Here is a 20,315-nt window from a genome sequence, read left to right on the forward strand (position 1 = left end):
GGCTTTGCAGCTAGCGATGACAGCGTGACTCACGAGAATGATCTAACAGATAGTTGACTTGCCGCTTTGGCGCATCAAATTGCAGGAAGAATGTCGAAGATATCCTATTGATTATTTTTGTGATTATTTAGTGATTATTAATAATAATTATAAAACATCATTTAGTTTTCCACATTCAACGACTTACTTGGTAGTCACCCCACGACTGTCATCTCCATGGGGAAGTGCTGCGCCCTCAGATACGAGACTTATACAAAGATTGCTTTCTGTGCGCTCTCCACCCTTTTTTTAGTTTTTGTCGCAGCAATCTCGTCTGACCAAAAGCGACTAACGAGCTGGGAGCTGGAGCTGTATCCGAGTTCGAAGTTGGGTGATCAGGGGAGTTCTCCGGCCTCGTGGCGGGAGCTGGGTTTTTGGAGCTGCCGCTGAGCGACTGCCAGACTTGATATTCAGCGACAACGACATCGAGATATATACAACAAGCACAACAACGAGGTTGGGGATGGGGATTGGGATCGGGAATCTGTGGCATCATTAATCCCTTGCATTGGCAACGCCTTGTATTGCAAAGCCGCAGCGTAAGTTGTCATGTTTTTGTCGCTTTATGGACTTCTAATCGTTCAATTCTATCAAAAAGCTTACGCACTAACAAACGTGTCCCAAAAACTGGAGTCCCCATACCCATACCCAAACCCAAACCGATCCAATCCGAACCGCACCGAATCGGGCAGCCAATTTTCAGGCAGTCCCCCAGATTAAGATATTTAGATTGGCCCACGACGACACGAGGGAGACGAAAGTGGTTCCTCGAGCAACTTATTTAGCACCTTTCGGGCCAAGACGGCCCACGGGTCCACGTCCGCATCCACATCCACATCCATTGGGCGACAATGGCGATGGAGATGGAAATGGCAGCATCGGAATTGGCATCGCAATCGGAGTTGCTGGAGAGTTTGGAATCGAGTTAAGGCTGGAGGTGACAATAAGCCGGTGGCTGACTGGACCATGAAATTTGGTTCAATCTGCTGCCTTTTTTGTTGCAGACCGTGTGCCACTGATAGAGTCTTTGTGGCATTTGATGGGCGAATTTGTTATTTGGCCCGGCACAAACACTTTGCAGATAATCCGCTGGGAGGAGGAAAGGTGCGAAGATGTGCATAAATTGGGCATCAGATACAATGCAGAGGTGGCAAGCTATCGATACCAAATGATAGCCTTATAAAAGGGAGCATTACTATTGGTAAAATAATACATGTAATTAGGGGAATTAATGTAATGCAAAGTTATATTCCTTGAATTGAATATACATTTTATATTTATCATACAAAAAAGGCCCAAAAGGTCGAGTCGATTTGCATCTGACTGCTGGACTTTCGATCGCGGCCTGTTGAGTTATTGTAATTAATGCCAAATTGGCCATAAAACACAACATTTGCATGTCAAACAGCGGAGTTTTTTGGCATAAATTTATCCATCATATTATTCATAATTTGACCTTTAGCCGGAAGTGTCCATTGTTCGATCGACTGAAATAATTAAATATTAAATATGATTAAAGTTTTGTGAATTGCCTGCTCAAAGCTGGGACACTGAAAGCCCACGCAGAGCCATAAAGTAGCGACTTATAGAGCCGCTCGAATGCTAAACGCCATTCAAATATAAATAAATGTCAATTTGTGTACGCTTGGCCATAATCTGCGAGTCGCTATAGTCTCTAGATACTTTTTGTTCTCAGCCGTTCAGACTGAAACATAGTCTGAGTCTGAGTCTGCGAGCTAAATGCAAATTAAAGCTCATTAATCGCTGAGAAGATATTTTCGAGAAACAGCGGGGCATTAATGGGCATCGCACTTTGCCGAACATATTGCCAACTCGTTTTGCATAGAAAGTGGCCCGCGGTTTTTGTGGGAGGGGTCTGCTGCGATGGCGAGGCGATCGTAAAACATGCTATGATTACTTTATTAAGCCAAATGTTTCATAAACAATCGTCATGTCGTACATAAAACTCGAATCTCGGACCCAATCTGAATGCGATACTCGGATATCTCGGCGCGGGCGTTTCTTGTTCCCCCTTAAAAAACCATCTCGTATAATCAAGCGTTTTGCTTAGCTAAGTTTCTAGAGATAAATCTCTTCGTGCGCTCAAAATTATGGCTTTCAGATATTGAAACTGATATACAGAAAAGCACACCAGTTTAGAAATTCAAATGACCAAACGACCTGCAGGGAGTTTAACTAATTTTATTAAATTGAACATTAGTTAAGTTTTGCCACAGATGCTGCTTTGATGATAAGGTGCTGAAAAAGCCAAAAATGCTCGCAATTAAGCTTCGGTTTTAGCATAATTAATTTGCTGATCGATTAATGAGCAGCGCTGATCAAAGAGATCTGTGGGAACTCGAAAGCTCGTTCAGAGATATGTATGTATATATCTTGATAAGTGGGATTTATTGCAAGCTACTCCACTGGCACTGCACCATATTGGATTACGTTCTCGTTCGACTTCCTACTCTCGAACATTAGCCGTGCATAAATGTCTTATAATGATTCACGATCCATTGGGTTGCTTATTCAATTAGCGCTTTTATGCGTTTTGCCCAACTTTGGCGAGAAGGTCTTAATTTTATGCCTTTTGGCCATAAACATCGCAGACTATAGACAGATTCCATGGGCCATATATCAGCACCCACACTGGTAAGTGAATACTACTCAGACTGCGTCTGAGACTCTGGCTCAAATGTCTTCATTGGCCTGGCCAATTGTCACTTCCTTCCTCAATGGAGGAGCTGGCACTACGACTACTACTACTACTACTGGGCTGCCTCTTTGTCTGCTTAATTTTATTATCCAGTTCCGCCATCAGCTGGCGCGGATTGTCGCCATTGTGGCCAACATGGTCGTGTCTAGCGACAAATTTAATGACTTACTTAGCCCCCCACTTTTGGGGGGCAAGGGAAAGGGAAAGCCAAGACTTTGTAGCTCCAATACCACCACTTGCGCGACAAAGTCTCCGCCTCGTTTTCGCCACGACCCAGTCGAAGTCGAGGTAACTTAGTCCCCCCTCCTCCGTAACTTAGCATTTTTTAATGACTTAATTTACGTTCGCAATAGGTCCCACCTTCCACGTTTATTGTTTTGACTAAGTACGGATCGGATGAGGGGTTCTCGGACTCGGATCGTCTGGCTCAATATGATGGCTTTATAGCCAGAGTCGCAAAGCGACGCTAGCGACGCCCTCGAGTTGGCTTCTTATCGCAGCGCTCTCATCGTCTCCATGGTTCCCAGTTCCCAGTTTCTTGGCCAGGCTTCCTGTTCTGATCCAACGTGGGCTGGCTAAATATAAATTGTGGACCCGACCACATGTGATGGGGATCAGAAGGATGGTGGATGGAGGATGGGGGCTCTGCAGCGTGGGTGTTGGCCAGGGATGAGGAGGGAAAGCCGAGTTTATTGTTAATTTAATTGGGCAATTTCGTGAAAGTGTTTGCCTTGGATTTTGTAGCTTCTCGCCTAAATTAGGTGGACAGTGGGGCAAATTCTTATTATAACTATTTAAATTATAAAAAAATCTCAAAAATAATGATGATTATTGTAACCTTTTAAGCCCACAAATATAAAGCAAACATATATGTTTATATATCTATTTACCTTGTATCCATTATGCCCCACTGCCATCTTTGCTTCCCAGTTGAATGCGTTTTGTTGAAATTTATTTGTCATTTGTTTGGTCTGCCAAGCAGAACCTCAAGTCTGGCTGACAATCAAAATGCGCTCGATGCCATGAGTTGAGCTCGGCGATTCGCAATCGTGGGCAGCCAACACGGCGTATGAGTTATGGCTGCTCACTTGGCGCAATATTTACGAGCAAACGAGCGACGATTTGGGACGCCGACACTTGCTGACCAGGCGGCTTACTTTGAAATGGATTTCGCTGAAATTAACACAAAATGTTGCGCACAAATTGACAGCCAACACGATGCTAAATTAGATGGTACACTTCAAACATAACAATAATAAGATGAAAAAATCGGAGACTGGGAATGCCGCTTTTGCTGACATTTCAAGTTCAATGTCGTCTAACACAACAAGCGGGAAATTAGCGAAACACGCTTATTAAATTCCAATGGAGACGGAGATGGTGATGGAGGATCCCCAGCCAAACGACATGTCCGTGTCCATGTAAACCGATCTAAATAAAAGAGAGAACCTTGGGTGCTTTATTGGGCCAGTCAGACAAACAAAATGCATTTAAAAGCTACAAAACTACATATCACACACGCCCTAGGGCGGAATGGGGATTGTGGGGATAGGGATACAGATACAGATACAAACACGAGTTGACAACTCATCGAACATTGAACACGTTGTAATGTGATACTTAAATGCCTGATTGGCTCGTAAATATTTTCACTCTGGTCACAACTCTTTGGCTTTGGTTCTGCCTGATGCCGTGGCTGTCGTTTCTGTTGTTAACAATAATTTCTACAAAGTATCGCCCGTACCTTTGGCCGCTCGGTTTGAGCCAACAAAAAAAAAAAAACAAATAAAACAATGAGAAAAAACGCGAAAAGCGGCCAACGAAAAGCGAACAAAAAAGCGCCAAATCTTGCACTAAAAACACACCAAATACGACATCAAAGCTATCGCAGCGATCGATCGGAATCGAAGGGATACAATTGTAATTGTTAGGCCCAGCTCTGGACCTCATTCTGGCCACACAGAGGTAGTCCAGCGATATAAACCGATCGCCATCCCAACCCAACTCATCCGATCCGATCCGATCCGGCATTCTCAAGGCCCGTCCTCATCATAATGTTAATGTAAATGCATTTTAAATGGACTTGCGTACAACATTTTTTGCTCTTTGTCTCGCGGCTGTTGTCGCGCTTTGTGTGGACAGTTCGGACAAGGACAAGCTGTTTGCAACACGATGCGGGCCTAGCGAAAGATCATAAAAAATGCAGACCATCTCGGTGGCACTAAGAACGAAGGTGGGATGCTCTACGGGCTTAATAAACCTATAAAATTGCAAAACAAAATTATGGTAAAAATAAACAGACATAGTTCGTGTCTTGAAAATACACTATCAACTGTCAACACTTCATAGAAGTATAGCTTTAGCTTAAACTTTAATCAGAACCTTTTCCATTCCTTAAGGTTTTTTGTTATCTTAATTTATAATTTATTATAGTGAAAGCCCTCTTTAACATACCCAGTTCAAGAAGAGTACCGCCTCACATCTACCAATATACATGTGTGATCTCTTGTCTGTTTGAGGCTGCAAGAGCAAAACGTTTTTAGTGTCTTACAAATGAAATCTGACAGTTGGCGAGTTAAAAATAACAAAACGCACAAAAACCCAATCCAATAAGCACCACAAGAAGAGGTGATGGGTAGAAATTAACATAATTTAATCAACACTAATTCGCGCTTTCAGCTTGACAGATCTTGAGTCTTGAGTAAGATGTGGGCGCCTCAATCCGAGTACCAATTGTCACTTGGCTACGGGTTCGGATGGTATTTCCGCCCTGCTAATTGCTTTCTTTTTCCGACCTCATTAATATGCCAGGCACAATGATCGGTGATCAGCGATCAGCGATCCCAAGGAAACAGGATGCTGCTTATCTATATCAATCAGGGTATGCTGCAGTTGCACTCGAAGTATCCACCTCGCCATGAATGAATCCAAATGGCTTAGGAGCTGGGGAACGGGAATGTCAACTGAAAAACAAGTTCATTAAGAATCGTTCTGCACTGCCCACTAAAATGAGAGGCCAGGCATTGATTGTAATCGACATTTCTTTGTAAAAACTAGCAACGAAAATCGGTATAAAGAAAAGTGTGAATTAAGACAATTACAGGTTGTTGGGAAAAATACTTTCATTGGAAGATGCTAGGCATTAGCCAGGGGCGGGGTAAAGGGGGCTTAAAGATCCGTCATAGGCATTTAAGTTATTTGTTAAGTATTAAACTTATTTGTTAGTTGAGAGAACTATATCAAAATATTTTATATATTGATTGCTGATTGAACCCCTTTTGCCTACGCCACTGCCTTTAGTAAGGCGATAAGCACGTCGTTTTCATTTAGGAGCACAGCACATCACGTACGCACGAGATTCTGTTTAAATATAGCCACATGCCCAACATATTAAGCAGGCACGAGAGCAGCGCCATTCAGGGCCAGAACCAGGGGATGTGGCCAAAAGAGTGGCCCAGGCGCTGCTCCAAATTGGTTTATGACTTCCTTCTGAACCTTGTGGAAGAGAACGGGGAGCGATCGGTGTTACGAGCTGCTCTAATGGCTGATTTAGGGCCAAAAGCAGGGCCAGGCCAACATAAATTACACGGCGTAATATATATCAGACGACGATAAGATCGATTATGCTAAGTTGCTTGGCGTTAAAATTATGTTGACGCATGTTTCTAAAATGTTCCAACATAGGAACTGAACTCTGCGGGTATATATCTTGATTTGGCCATATAATATACAAGCCAAACAAACCCCACCAAATTATGCAAATCGCTTGACAATCATTTAAGGCCTTTAAAGCGTATTCAGTATGGCAAGAGAGGGACGGAGCGAGTGCGCTGTGGGCAGTGCAAAAGAGATGGACGGTCGGATAAGAGTTTGTGGTCGGAACGCACCTCTAACCCAATTTATAACGACTTATCGACAGTAATAAAAACAAAATACAAAATACGTTTCTACACATGTTGCGATCGATAACGCCAACGCCTCATTTGCATGTTAGATATGGGGATTTGGGGGATTGGTTTTGGGTATTGGGTGCACTGAGAGAAACTTTTTAAGAAGGCATATAATCCAAAAAACCATTTAGTAATCATTTAGTCTCAGAGATTGAGATACAAAACCACCATGGATGTTTGAAATGGTGCTGTATAAGTGCAAGAAGTTTACCATTTGATTTTGCAAATGTATTATGTATTTAGTGCCTATTTTTTCTCAGTGTGCTCTTGAGAGATCGCCCTCTTGCTGTGGCCGGACACTTGACATTGTCAAATCGCGGCTTAATTAAGCAATCGATCTTCTCCCCGCGAACTGCCGAACTGGCCAAGATCGAAAATGTTGCTAATTTGCAAACAGACAAAGAGCTGGTGGGAAAGTCGAAAAATGCGTGTGTCTTCCACCAGTCGGTTGTCCGTTATAAGCCCTAATGAGTGCCCACTTATCTGATGTGATCCAGGCAAAAAGTTTAAAAAGTTCAAAGATTGAGAAAGAAATTTAAAATTCATTCAGCACGGCGACTGATTCACCACATTTGTTCAGAGCAGCGAGCCCATAAATCATATGGCCTCTTGTGACACTATCGAGCTAATCAAATCGCCAGATATAAGCCACAAAGAAGGGACCCACAGAAAATCCAACACAAATGGAAAAAATCAAAACCAACAACGAACAACGAACAACTCGAAGAAATGACAGCCAACAAATGATGTTCGACGCTTTTGTGGACATTAATATTTGACATTAATTGAAATTAATATTAATTTCATACTTATTGTAATGCCCGTTAATACTTCGATTGGAGTGCGGGGGCGTCTGCAGTCCCAGTCTCCCGGTCCCCCAGATGAATTGGCATTTTTCGGTCGACTAGGGAGCCCGCTGTGACCAACTGGTTGGGATTGAGTCCGAGTCGGAGCCGGAGATTCTGATTCCTAACCAGATTCTTCGGCCCAGCACGATAATTTGCGTCACTGTTAGAGGCAACAACTTAATTTTTGTAGTCGCAGGGTATTAGAATTTAAGTAAGGCTTAATTAATGCTGTCTGGCGGGGCGAGGATTTTTTCTTTCCAATTTTCCTGAAGGCAAGTCATGCCACGTATGTATATGCGAGGTTTATTTATGGGGATCTAAGTGATTTCCGATGAGATTGTAAAGACCGTCCAGCGATTGAGGCATCATCTCGCGCCGCAGGGGGCGGTTAGAAGGGGGAGTGGCCTGGGACGGGATCCCCTGTTGCGTGTTTTTTCTGACCACGGGACGCAGTGCATCAGGTGAAGGTGAGAGAAGTTGAAATGGGTTTCACTTTCCATCTCATGCGAACAACGAGTGTATCCCCCTTGATATTTTGGGTGTGATATCATTAGCTCCCCGCAATTTGAACAAAAAAACTGGTTTCTACCTGGCTCCGGACAATGAATATTATTAGCGTGAATAAAAATTGTTGCTGCCGATATTTGCGCATCATTAAAATCATCAAATGATGCCAATTAAAAGTAAATAAATAATACATTTTATGAAAGCAATCAAATGCCCCCTTCAACGGGTTAAGTTATGCAAGGTGAAAATTATAAGATTTTGTTAAAACTTAATTAGCTATCCGAGCCGAGACAAAAGATTCCCAAAAGCGAAATAAAAAACGCAAAATTTCGGAGTCTTAAGCTCAAGGGGCTCATTAATAAATTAAGAAGAGCACACATAAAAAAGTCTGCGGATGAGGGAATTATGCAGAGAGATCGCTGATCGCGGAAAAAGGTCAGTCATAAAAAAAGGGTTCAGGAATTTAAGGTAAATCTGAATGAGATTGGCAAGCGTTTTAAAATCAATAAAATGCGATTAGCGTTCTTTCGACAAGGGAGCCTAATTGAATAGCATTTATCAAAAATTTCTAAGCGAAAGATAAAAAAATGTTAAAACGTTAGAAGGACAATGTGTTGGGGGCTATAAAAACATACACATAATATATTTTCAGCTTAAAAGATTTTGATGGAGCGATAGATCTAAGTAGGGATTTCCTAAACTGTTGAAGATCGAAAAATTTAGGGCATGTATATATACTCCTTCGACAATATCACGTTTTATGGTAGTTATTAATACACATGTTTAATGGCAGAAGAAATATTTGATTCACATCTCCAAAATGATATCCGCAATGGCCATTTCTCTTCCTTTTCCTTAACTTTCCCCGCCAAATTCCCCACATCCTCGGAATGCCCATGCCAAATCGCACCCGCTGCGTTATTTAAGTGCCACATTTCACATAAGCAACTTTTAAAATTATTTACATGCACCACACTGACACGAACACCTTCTGACCGGCTCGTTTGGATAATTAATTGATTAAAATGTTTTCCTTTTTCTCCTCTTTGATTTCCTTTTTTTGCATATTATGGCGCGTATCATATTTCACATAAATGAGCGCATTCAACACGCTAAAGTGGCAAAGATGGTGCAGGAGTCTGGGTCAGAGGAAGGGGAAGCTGCCAGGGGGAGGCTGGTGTGGCAGGCAGACACTTGTTGCCACAACTTACCACCTAGGGTAAGGCAAACCCAGCCACAATCATGATCATGATGAGGCCGATGTCGAGGCTGCAAAGATGCCCCAAAGAGTTTGTCTATCCAAGCGCCGCATGTTGCCACATGAGGCAGAGAGGCAAAGAGGTACCGGGGCTTGGGGTCAGATATTTCCAGGTGAGAGGTGAGGGCCGAATCTCGATGCGTCTCCAAACACGGAACAGGGTGTTTATGGTGATTTAGTCAGTTATGTGGATCGTAAACATTTTTGATAGCTAAATTTAAATAAACGACAGATATTTGTGGCTCTCGCCGACCAGCTTTATGGGATCTCGAGCTGAAGATGGAGGCGCTTACTCATTCGCTGTGGGCTTTGTTGGATTGCTGGTGGGGACATGAAGAATTTAAATTAATTTTATTACATTCGAGTGTTTGTGTAGTTGGCGCGCGAGTGAAAATATCATATTACTTTCGGTAATATATTTGGAATTAATGGCGCATCTTTGGGACCAGAGATTTTGTTACGTTTTACTTTTATTTAGTTGGTAAATTGGCCATAAAAGCCAGGCTGGCCAGTGTGAGCACGGGTCTTCGATCTTCCGGCCGATAAGGCCAGTTTCCATCTACGAAGAAAGCAAGAAGAAAGAATTTTCCAATGAATCGCTGTTTTTTGGGTGCATAAACAAAATAAATATTTTGTTTAAATTTAACCGTTGACAAGCGTTTCAAATGTCAGTATAGAGTATAGACTGGCATAATTGGCTCACATTTATCTCCAGTCAAAATGTTGTTTATTTATTTTGGAAATTGCTGCCAGCGACTTACCTGAGCCGAGAGAGTCACTGGGATTTTCCCAGCTCCCTTTTCCCGGCCCTCACCTTTCCCCTTCGGTTGGATTAGATCCGAGCTGCAGGCACTTGTGGCTTAACTTTTGTCAAATCCTGTTAGAGATCAACGATCCTCCGGTTTTCATCTGGGTCCTGGCCTGAATGAATGTCAGTGCAACTTAATCCTCGACTCGACTCGACTCGGCTCGACTCTTTGGGCTCGGTTCGCTGACACGCCTCCTGAAATCTGCATACTCCGCATTGACTTATGCCTTTTGTCACAAGTCAGAAAGAGGGAAGACTGGATTTCGGGGCCTCACAATTCATATTTAATAAGCCCATAATGGCAATAATCATGATTTTACAGCGAACTTGGACCATTGCATCTCCGGAGCAGCGGGATGCCAGTAAAGGGTTTCGTTTTCGCAAAGGAACCCATCCCAACTGACACAATGAGTCGGAAATGGGAGGAACTAGCTTGAAAACTGGGAGGCGTTGCGCACATTTAATTAATACGTTTGCTTGTTTTCCAGCTCGCCTTTGGGCGCAGAAGATCGGTGGTCGGTTGGTGGGCGTGCCAGCAGATGATTAGATTTTCTTCCAAAATTCCAGCCAACGATGCTGTATGTCATTTGCGATTCCCTCTGCATTGTTCCATATTTTGAGCGATGCCTGCAAAGCTTCGTTAAGTCCTGCGATCCTTTAGGGCTCTTCGCTCAGCGGGGTCGGGGGGTTTTATTCCGATTCAGATTCCGACTAACATTTCAACGGAAGCCCCGGGCTGGCATAAATACCGTGTTTTGGCAGGCAACTGTTTATAACAATCGACTCTGAAAAGGGAATGCAGGGGGACTGAAAAAAAAAAGACTTAGGCAACGAACTTGCTGCTTGCAGAGTGAAACAAACGAATATGAAATGTTTATGGCCCGATTATGCAGCGGGGGGTGTAAAAGATGTACTATCTTGGAATATTATGCCAAAGATGGGTATTTTCAGCTGTTTGTTCAGGTGAATTTGGAAATATAAGAGCTACGTACCTTAATAGGTGTATTATAGTTTAAATGACATATAGACTTTGAAAATGGTCTGTATAACATTTCTTGTTTAATATATTTATTTGATTAAGTCGAGTATCCATCTATGTGTCATCAATTAATCTTTTTGGCTCGTTCTTTATGAAGCTCTTGGTTGTACAGTTAATATGCTTGTTAATTTTATGACTTTTTGTATCCTCCCCAAAGAAATAATTATGTTCTTCACTCAGTAAATATTTCTATCTTTTCTGGATCATTATCCCTTACATTTCTCGGTAATTAGATTGATTTCTTGGCTGATTCTCAATGTTCCCACCATAAAAAGAACCAAAGGATCACTAGCCCACAACAATGGCAACAACTATCTGTGCTAACGGTTCTTCTGCTCGTAAAGAAATCAACGGAACAATCGGTCCAAGGACCACAACAATTGCTGGGCTCAAGTGCCTCCCGGCCGGGCCAAAATCACGCAAAATCGTAGGAAAAACAATGAGTCTCGACCCCGGGCATTTGTTTAATTTCCAATTAAAAAGAGCAAACACCAAAAGAAGTCGAGATGCATCTATACTTACGCCCACGCACAGCAGGTTAAATCGCCTGGCATTATCTTCATTGACATCACGACAAAGGATTCCTGACAACTGTTTTAGGCTGGCCAGTCCACAAAAAAAAAGAGAGGCAAAAAGGATCGACCAACAACACTTGGCTGACCAGTTGGACTGGGTATTGTGCGACCCCTGTTGAAATGTCCAGGGCAATCGAATGAGGTTTTCCTTCCACGCTGCATTTGGCGTTTAGAGCGTTTCCCGGAAAATGCCACTTGTCAATAAGGACCCTATGCTGGCCATACCTGTTATCTAAATTACGCTAGGCAAAACAAAAACAGCAGTTGCCGTTACGGTGATAAATAGAAGCCAAGTGGCCAAGAAAAAAGGGAACCCGAAACGAACCCTAGACAATCCTGTTTGCCAGGGGTGGGCCCTGTCTAATGTTTTAATTTGATTTTAAAACGATGTTAATCTAATATCCGTGGAAAATGTCAAAATAAAGCAGCACTCCCTCACCCTCTGCGCCTGATTAATTAGAAATGGTAATAGAACCTGGTCCCCGAGAGGTACATCTAATTGAAATGCACTTGCCGTTGCTGCCTGACTTCGATTTCAATGAATTTTCCACTTTATTACGAAATACGCTGTCAAAATTGTATTGGGAATCGTTTTGGGTGTGCTGCTCAGCTCACTATCCAATAATCTACGGGCATTATGCTGACAATATTATTTTCCAACGAATTTGAATTTTCAGACGCAACAGCAGCTCGACTGGAATGCCATCAAACATTGGACGACGGACATCAACATCGTCATCAACATCAGGGACGCACTCATTTGTTTTGTTAGATACTTTTGTGGGTTCGTTCTGCTTCTTTCCTCGGTTCGGGGCGTGAATACCACAAATTTATATTTAATTGTTTGATTGCCTTGGCTGCATAATTTTTCAATATTTTCATCGTCTGTTTGCGTGTGTGTGACAAATGTTAATTCATTAATATTTGGGCATACGACAGACCTGACCTAACCCCTAAAGTGTGAATAGATGAAGCTCCGAGTGTGGGTGTTTCGATTCACTGCCAGTAGCCAACTGAGTGACGAATTACCTGTTTATGCATTAAAGTCTCTTTAGCACAGGTGGGTTATTGACTGCAGAAGGCAATGTGTATATTATGAAGTAGAAGGTTAGTTATCAGAATAATCAGATATCAGAATAATAATACAAGTTTAATGGAAACACAATAGGTTTTGTTTTGAATTGATAAATGTGCTTAAGTCTTATGTCACAGTTGCTTATAAAAATAGGTCTGAAAAGAATGAAACCAACAATTACAGGGCGTGTTAATATTTTTGTTTACCTAAAAAGCTGCTAATAAGATCAGTCCACTTAATTATCGAAACTAAACCTGTAATAAGCTTCCCGTGGCAGTAATTGCTTCGCAGGAAGTACCTGATTCAATTATAGAAAACCACTAACTGGATGGGGGCATATCGGACAGTAGATTCCCCATTGGGAGGTTCTCATGGCTGCCAACTAGATGGAAATCGCTGGAGCGGTCTGTAATTTAAACGAATTCACATCGCTTCAATTATGCACATTTGTTGGGCAATTTTCATAATAAATATTCTAATTGGCTTTTAATTATACGAAAAGCGTTTCGTGTTCGAGTCCGGTAAATTGACTAATTGCCGCTTGTAATTGCAATATATTAGATGACGCCTCATTGGCCCGGACCACCGAGCACTCCGATAAGCTACACTATACTACAAAGCCATGTTCACCTTACATTGAGCCACATGGTGTAGAACTAGAACCCATATGCAAGCCCCAAATGGCAAACCCATAATTAGCCAGACCGACTTGAGGCTGGCACGCAATCCGAGCATTTGTTGGCCTGTCGGGCGGGGTTATACCTTTTGGGGAGGAGCGGTGCCATGGGTCCTACGAACATACATTTGTATGTGGCCCCCTGATAGCTTCGAGTATAATTCAATAACGGCATCAGTGATTCAGTTGCGGTCGTCACTAATTGATTGTTTAACCAGCTAAATGTCCAAGGCGGGATTTTCTCCAGCGCTTGAATAATGCATTGCACTGCGGGCAGCGTGGAATGGCATTTATTTCGATGGTCAATCGCGGTACAGTGGGTCGAGACTAAACTAAATATAATGTGTAACAATTACAAAAGGATTGAACTGGAAATATATTTAATTTCATAAGTATTATAAAAATGAGTTTATTTTCTATATTTCACAGTTCCCTTTTGAACCCTTCGAACCACTGTGCCTGACCATTGAAATGCCAACAATCATACGCAGCGTGGGCGCTCCAGCTCAGCGAGCATAAAACAGTAACAACAGACATCAGTTTGTCATAAAGAGTGCATATTTATGCGGCTAATTCGAAATAAAACATAAAACTCACCAAATAATATTAAGCGACTCTCGACGAACCCAATAACTGAGTGGCAGAGAAACCGAGATGCATATCAACAATTAGGACGCCCCATGGAGTTGGCCACGAAATCGGGAATTGGTAATGGGCAACCGAGAATTGAGAATTGAGAAATTTGACGCTTTTACGATCGGGGGGAGGGGGCAGGGAGTCTGAGACTGGCAGCAGCAGCATAATGTCTCTCTTTGATATACCAAATTAAAGCATTCGATATTTGATCGGCACGGCACTTTGCATATGAAAGAGACGGCGTCTGGCGCCAGAAATCCGTGATGAGGCCGCCGATCTAACAGTCCAAAAACACCCGGAGAGCCAAGCATAATTGAGGCAATTAGAAAACATCAAAATATTGGACCCTGTCCGCAGAAAATTGTTAAATAAACAAGAGCCAAAACGAGACGTTGTTGCGGCTCTTAATTAAGCACTTGAGGGCCCAAATTCGAGTCAAATGTTTATTCTGTTTACCCCGGGACATGTCGAGCAGTTGGCAATGACACAGCGGATCTGGAGTGTATATCTTATATATCTTGTGTGGTTAAGGAGCGGGAGACGCCCACCGTCGGATCATTCAATTAAAACGCTTACGAATTATTATTACGACAAACAAAATGTCGAGGGCCTGGAAAAGTGATGTCAATCTAGCCGAACCGCAGGAAGTGCCCGGCGAGGAATGAGAACAATCGTTCCGTAAATTACAAGCAATTGAAGTCGGCCGATCGAGATCAAGATCGAGTCGCAAGACTCCGAGGCAAAAGTGAGTGACGGAAGTGGGGTTAACAAGCGTGGCGGCCCCAAAAGTTCGTCGCCTAAGTCTTTCGTTAGACAAACGGACCGAGCATGGACTTTAAAATTAATTACTTAATTTAACACAACAAGCGGCCGGCGACACCTTCGATGATGTCTGGTGTTTCGGGCGACAACGGAAAGCACTAAACAGTCGTTTCGTTTCGGGCCAAAAACCTGTTGGCCTGGCCAGCACATCGCAACGCATCTCGGAACGATCCTTGGCCGGAATGAGCGGGCTTAACAGATTAGTTAGCATATCCCATATCAGGGTAATTATTGTTAAATGCGATAACGATCTTGTACAGCGCTGACATTTATTTATTTTCCTTAATTTTGCCGTATTAATCTTCCAGGAAACACACATTAAACAGAACACCGAGATATGGCACGTCCCGATCTCGAGCCCTGCGCTCGAAAGGATGGCCATTAAGGGGCCCAGGGGTTCTGGTAGGGGTCGGGTTGGGGTTGGCGTTGGGATCTTGGCTTGACAATTTGCATTATGCCGGCGATCGATCAGCGATCGGTGAAATCCAACGGACAATAATGAGCAATGGATGGAGATGGGAGGGCAGGCAAAGAGAAACTCAAACTCAAGCCGAAACTCAATTAAAATCCGAAATAACTTCGAGACGAGACAGCTAATTTAGCCAAATTGGATTACTTAATAAACTTTATGGGATAAGTAACAATAACAACAACAACGGGCAGCCAGTTGTGGTGCGTGGTGCCATAAAGTGAATGCGGCGTTGTTGTTGGCATTATTATTACTATATCTCTTTTTTTGGGGCGCGCCGCATAACAAACCTTTTGAGGCATTCGAAAATCAACAACAACAAAAGCGAAGCCACGAGGCAAAACAAGTTGTACAAACATATGTATGCCCGATATATGTATAACATCATCAACAGCCAACAACTTACCAAATTGTGTTTTAATTTCCAAGAATTATCAGCAAGGGATTTCATTCCGATTTCGGCTTTCGTTTTCCCTCCGTCCCTTTGCGCCAGTGTGTGTTTTTGTTCTACGGAAACATTTGAAGAGTGATATTGGATAAAGGAGGCCAGCAGATAAGCCCCCAATCCAATATGCAGGGGGCGTGCCCCAGCCCCATTATTAATTACAGTTCCCGCTCGCGATGGGCCGTGTATCTTGAATCTGGAGTTGGAATCTCGAAGTTTCCATCAAAGGTGCGTGTTGGCTAAGCAAACAAGACTCGCCATTAGCTGAAAGGTTTATGGCTAAAGCCGCGATTTCGATCACCGATGAAACATATAATTTGCCGGCTCTGATTTATGACTATTGCAATTGCAAGCTTTGTGATTGCAATAGATAGGTTACCCCCCCAAAACCCCCCCGATTTCAATACTGACGGGGGACCTTTGACAGAGTGCCACAATTTAGTGCTGTTAACAGCTAGTAATTAGACTCGTTATGTCCGTTAATTAGCCATATCACCCGGACCAATCTAGTTTGTAGTTTGCCCATTGCAATTAGCCACTGCATATTCATTAGGCCACATTCGATAGCCGATTTCTGTTAGCTGATAGCCGATTTGCCGATAATGAAAGCTGCGCTTATATACCGCCACGGTTTTCGCATAAATTTGTGGTTCAATAATCATAAATTTGGCTTTTAGATCATTAGCACACCTCGAGTGGCTTGTTAACCAGTTTCCAAAGCCACGCAAACCCCCAAAAGCCCCCGTTCAGCATCCACCCCCGCCCCTTTGATCTCGCACGAACTGCGCTCAATTAAATTCTACAATAAAACACGATTTGCATTTTAAATTGTGCAATTAAAATGCTTATGAAATCTATAAGAAATAACGATCGCTAAATGCATTTTATAGCCACCTCCTTCAGCTATCCCGCTCTTTTCAGTCGCGGACGCTCCCCCTCAAGCCCCTTTCCCTGCGCACCTGTCACCATTTCCAGTGGACAGAAACAGCAACAACAATGTTAAATGTCACACGCTAATTAATTGACGGCGCATAATTTTTCACTCTGTCACACAGTGGGACGAACTCTATTAAAAGGGGGCGGAGATGTCAAGGCTTAAACAAGAAAAAATAAACTTAAGTAAAATATTGTAAAGCTGGAAGAAATGTTAAAGTTCACATTCATAATTCAAAACGAAATTGTTTAAATTATTAATAAAGTAAATCAAACAAACATTTATCTTTCGATTTCTTTTCATAATGAATATTTTATATTTTATATGATAATATTCGTGTGTGTTTCTTACAATCATGTTGGCTTAGGAAGTAGTTACTAGCAACTAGGGCTTTATATTAGACGGCTTTAAATAATATCCAGCTGCAGTTGAGCGACTCTAGAGGTTCGTGCTTAAGACTAAACATAAATAAATGCTAGATCGTCATACAATATACAAGAATTATACAATAGCTAGTGCATCGAGTACGATTTGTTCCGAAGAATTCACTAATTAAAAGTAATGTCATGAATATTTACAGGCTTAAGTCATCAAATTTGTACAGTTATAGTTGGTGGTGTCTAGCCTAGATTAATTTTTTAGGGTTTCTTTTTTGCAATTGATATTTGGGAAAGAGAGGAAACAGCTTGCATTCTTTGAGCTCTACTCAACCTCGAAACTTCGCAAGGATTTGGCACGGATCTTGAGAGAGAATTGTGGATGGAGAGGAAGGGTCTCTTAATACTGCCCTATATACACTTAGCCTAACGCCTTGGGATCGCTCTAAGAATATATCACAACAAAACAAACTATGTTACTATCGCCGAGATTCGACTGGGAACCCTCGATAACTGGAACTGGACTGCATTCGCTAGGATAAGGAACTCACGGACCGCCGCAGGACTATCTCCTGGCCGCTTCTCTCAGTGGCTGGCGTCCAGCTCGTTCTCCTCATCGCTGGGGCACTCGTCCATCTCCATGTCGATCAGTTCGTCGTCGTCCTCGTCGCCGCTGCCGTTGTGCATATTCCGCTGCGATCCTCCCTCGCCGCCCTTCTCGTCCTCCTGCTGCATCCGCTTGTGCTTGGTGCGTCGGTTCTGGAACCACACCTTCACCTGCGTCTCGGACAGATTGAGATTCTGGGCCAGGGCCTTCCTCTCTGCCCCCACTACGTACTGGTTACTCTCGAAGGCGTGCTCCAGCTTCAGCAGCTGCGACGGCGAGAAGGCGGTGCGGATGCGTTTCGGTTTGCGGAACGGGGGCACCAGGAAACCTTGAAAGAAGCAGAGAAGAAAGGGTTTCGGTTAGTCATCGGTATTTAAGGTAATAATTTACAGCGATAAATTAGCAGTGACTATTGCAATTATAAGAGACACAAATTTAAAACATATTAGCATCTGTCATTTTTGATTAATTATATGAATATTTAAAGTTTTTAGTTTTAAGATTTTTCTTTTTTCCCTAAATCTCTTTTTGTTTCGCATATACAGAATCATTCCAAAAGATACTTACTTCCAGGGAATCGGTGTGGGAAGATCCTTCCATGACGGCTGAGCAGCCACGGGTACAGCTGATAGCTATCCCTGGCCATGCCTGGATTGGGCATGAACTGGGCGTGGGGCGGCAGGCCGGCGGCAGCAGCGGCGGCGGCCGCTGGACCAAGGACATGACCTGCCTGCAGGGCGGCGGCCATCTGGAACTGGGCGGCGGCAATGAGATGCGGATTGTGCTGGGGCGGCAGCTCTGGTGGAGTGTTGATGTACGGCGGCAGCGCCTTGATGTCCGGCAAGCCGGTCTGACCCTGCGGCATCGGTGGTCCTCCGGGTCCCATGGGAAAGGGGCGAACGAGTCCAGCGGGCGGCATGCCCGGCATCATCATGGGTCCAGCTCCTGCGGGATGCATCATGGCGGGCTTTGGATAATTCGGGGGCGGCTGCTGCTGTTGCTGCTGCTGTGGCGGTGTGGCATGTGGACTGCTAATCAGCAGAGTGGGCGAAGACGAGGGCTGCGAGGACTGGGGGCTCACGGACTTGGGAGGCGTGTGCGGTGGCTGGATGCGCTGGGCGGGATTCTCGACCTGCTCCATGGCAGGTGGTGCAGGTGAGCGTTCCCGCTTGAGGGAGACGGCCATCTGGGGCTGCTCCGTTTCGGGGGAGAGGCGTGTCTGCAGCGGACTCAGACCGCTGGCCATGGCGGCATTGTGGTGCAGTCTCTGCAGCAGCTCCTGAATGTCCTGGTGGCTCTTGGGTGTGCCCTGATGTTGCTGCTGCTGCATGAGGAGGTGCTGGTGGAGCACATGTTGCTGCGCAGGAGATAGATGCGGATGCGGATGTGGTGCCTGCAAATGCTGCTGTTGCTGCTGCTGAGCATGCGGATGCGGATAGGGCAGTCCGTGGGCAGGAGGAGCCATCAGATGGTGCGGGGAAGAGCCTGGGATCAAGGTGAGTGTGGCTGGTGGCGTTTGGGGCGGCGAACCGGGCACATTGCGCTCGCCGGGCGGCGGACTCTGGGGACCGGATAGCTCGGGCGTCGAATTGCCGCCGGCGGTGCTGACATCATTGCCCACAATGGACTCGATGCTGAAACCGATCTTCTGCTTTGGTGTGGGCATCATGACGGCTGCAGCGGCGGTGGGAACCGGCGGAATCATCTTAGTCATAAATACGGCGGTTAGTTCGGCTATGTTGGCGGCTTTTTTTTCGGGGTTTTAAACACGGTATTCTGTTTTCTAATCCTCTGGGAAGTCCTTATTTGTAACTCTCTATGTTTCGTTGATTTTCTCACACTAAGCGACGCATTGGAGACGCTTTCATATATACGTATAGTTACTATATTAATCACACACACACTCGGGTTGTCAAGACTTGTGCGCTACTGCGATCGACGCGCTCGTTTTTCTTATTTTTTTTGTGTCGGAAGACGGAGAATATAGACGTGTGCTCACGACGACGTTCGATGTCTGAATAAATCCGGTAAGCCCGGCAACACCACCAAGTGTGCGCTACTCGAAGAGAGCTGCGCTGCGGCGAGTCTTCTCTCTTCGCCAGTACAGGCCAAACCAGTTTATCGAGTCAGAGCGGGAGGCACTGCGCTTGGTGTAGTATGGCCGTCTTCTTCGCGCGCGCCTTGTGGATTTTATCTACCCTGCAGATATGGTCTAGCTGCGAAGGAGCGAGTGAAATGGCTGCTTTCCGAGGGGCGGGTCCAGTTCGGTGCGCTGCCTTTACCGAATTTTCTGCATATGGCTTCCGTTCAAACAGCCACCACTATTCGGCTTTGTTGTTGCTCTTGGCCTTTGTGTAATTTGGCTTAAACTGCCATTCATAGTTCTTGTTTTTGCGGTTGCATTTCTGGGCCGTAACGAGCGCTAAATGGAAATCTAATGCCAGGTGGGCTAAATGTCTCTGTTTGCGGACTCTGGCCAAATTTGCAGGAAGTTCGAAAAGGGTTTTCGAGGCTTACAGAGGATGTGCGTT

General features: G+C 44.1%; 1 protein-coding gene across 1 annotated transcript; it reads right to left on the reverse strand.

The window, feature by feature from the left end:
• Positions 1 to 17,080: 17,080 nt before the first annotated feature.
• On the reverse strand, positions 17,081 to 19,792 carry LOC6606463 (homeotic protein empty spiracles). The gene is made up of 2 exons (XM_002031230.2): positions 18,352 to 19,792; positions 17,081 to 18,112 (listed from the first exon to the last, which is right to left on the reverse strand). The coding sequence occupies exons 1-2, from the start codon at positions 19,496 to 19,498 to the stop codon at positions 17,763 to 17,765; spliced, it is 1,497 nt and encodes a 498-aa protein (XP_002031266.2). The 5' UTR covers positions 19,499 to 19,792; the 3' UTR covers positions 17,081 to 17,762.
• Between the last annotated feature and the right edge of the window lie 523 nt (positions 19,793 to 20,315).

The sequence above is a fragment of the Drosophila sechellia genome, chromosome 3R, assembly GCF_004382195.2.
Source record: "Drosophila sechellia strain sech25 chromosome 3R, ASM438219v1, whole genome shotgun sequence".
NCBI lineage: Eukaryota > Metazoa > Arthropoda > Insecta > Diptera > Drosophilidae > Drosophila > Drosophila sechellia.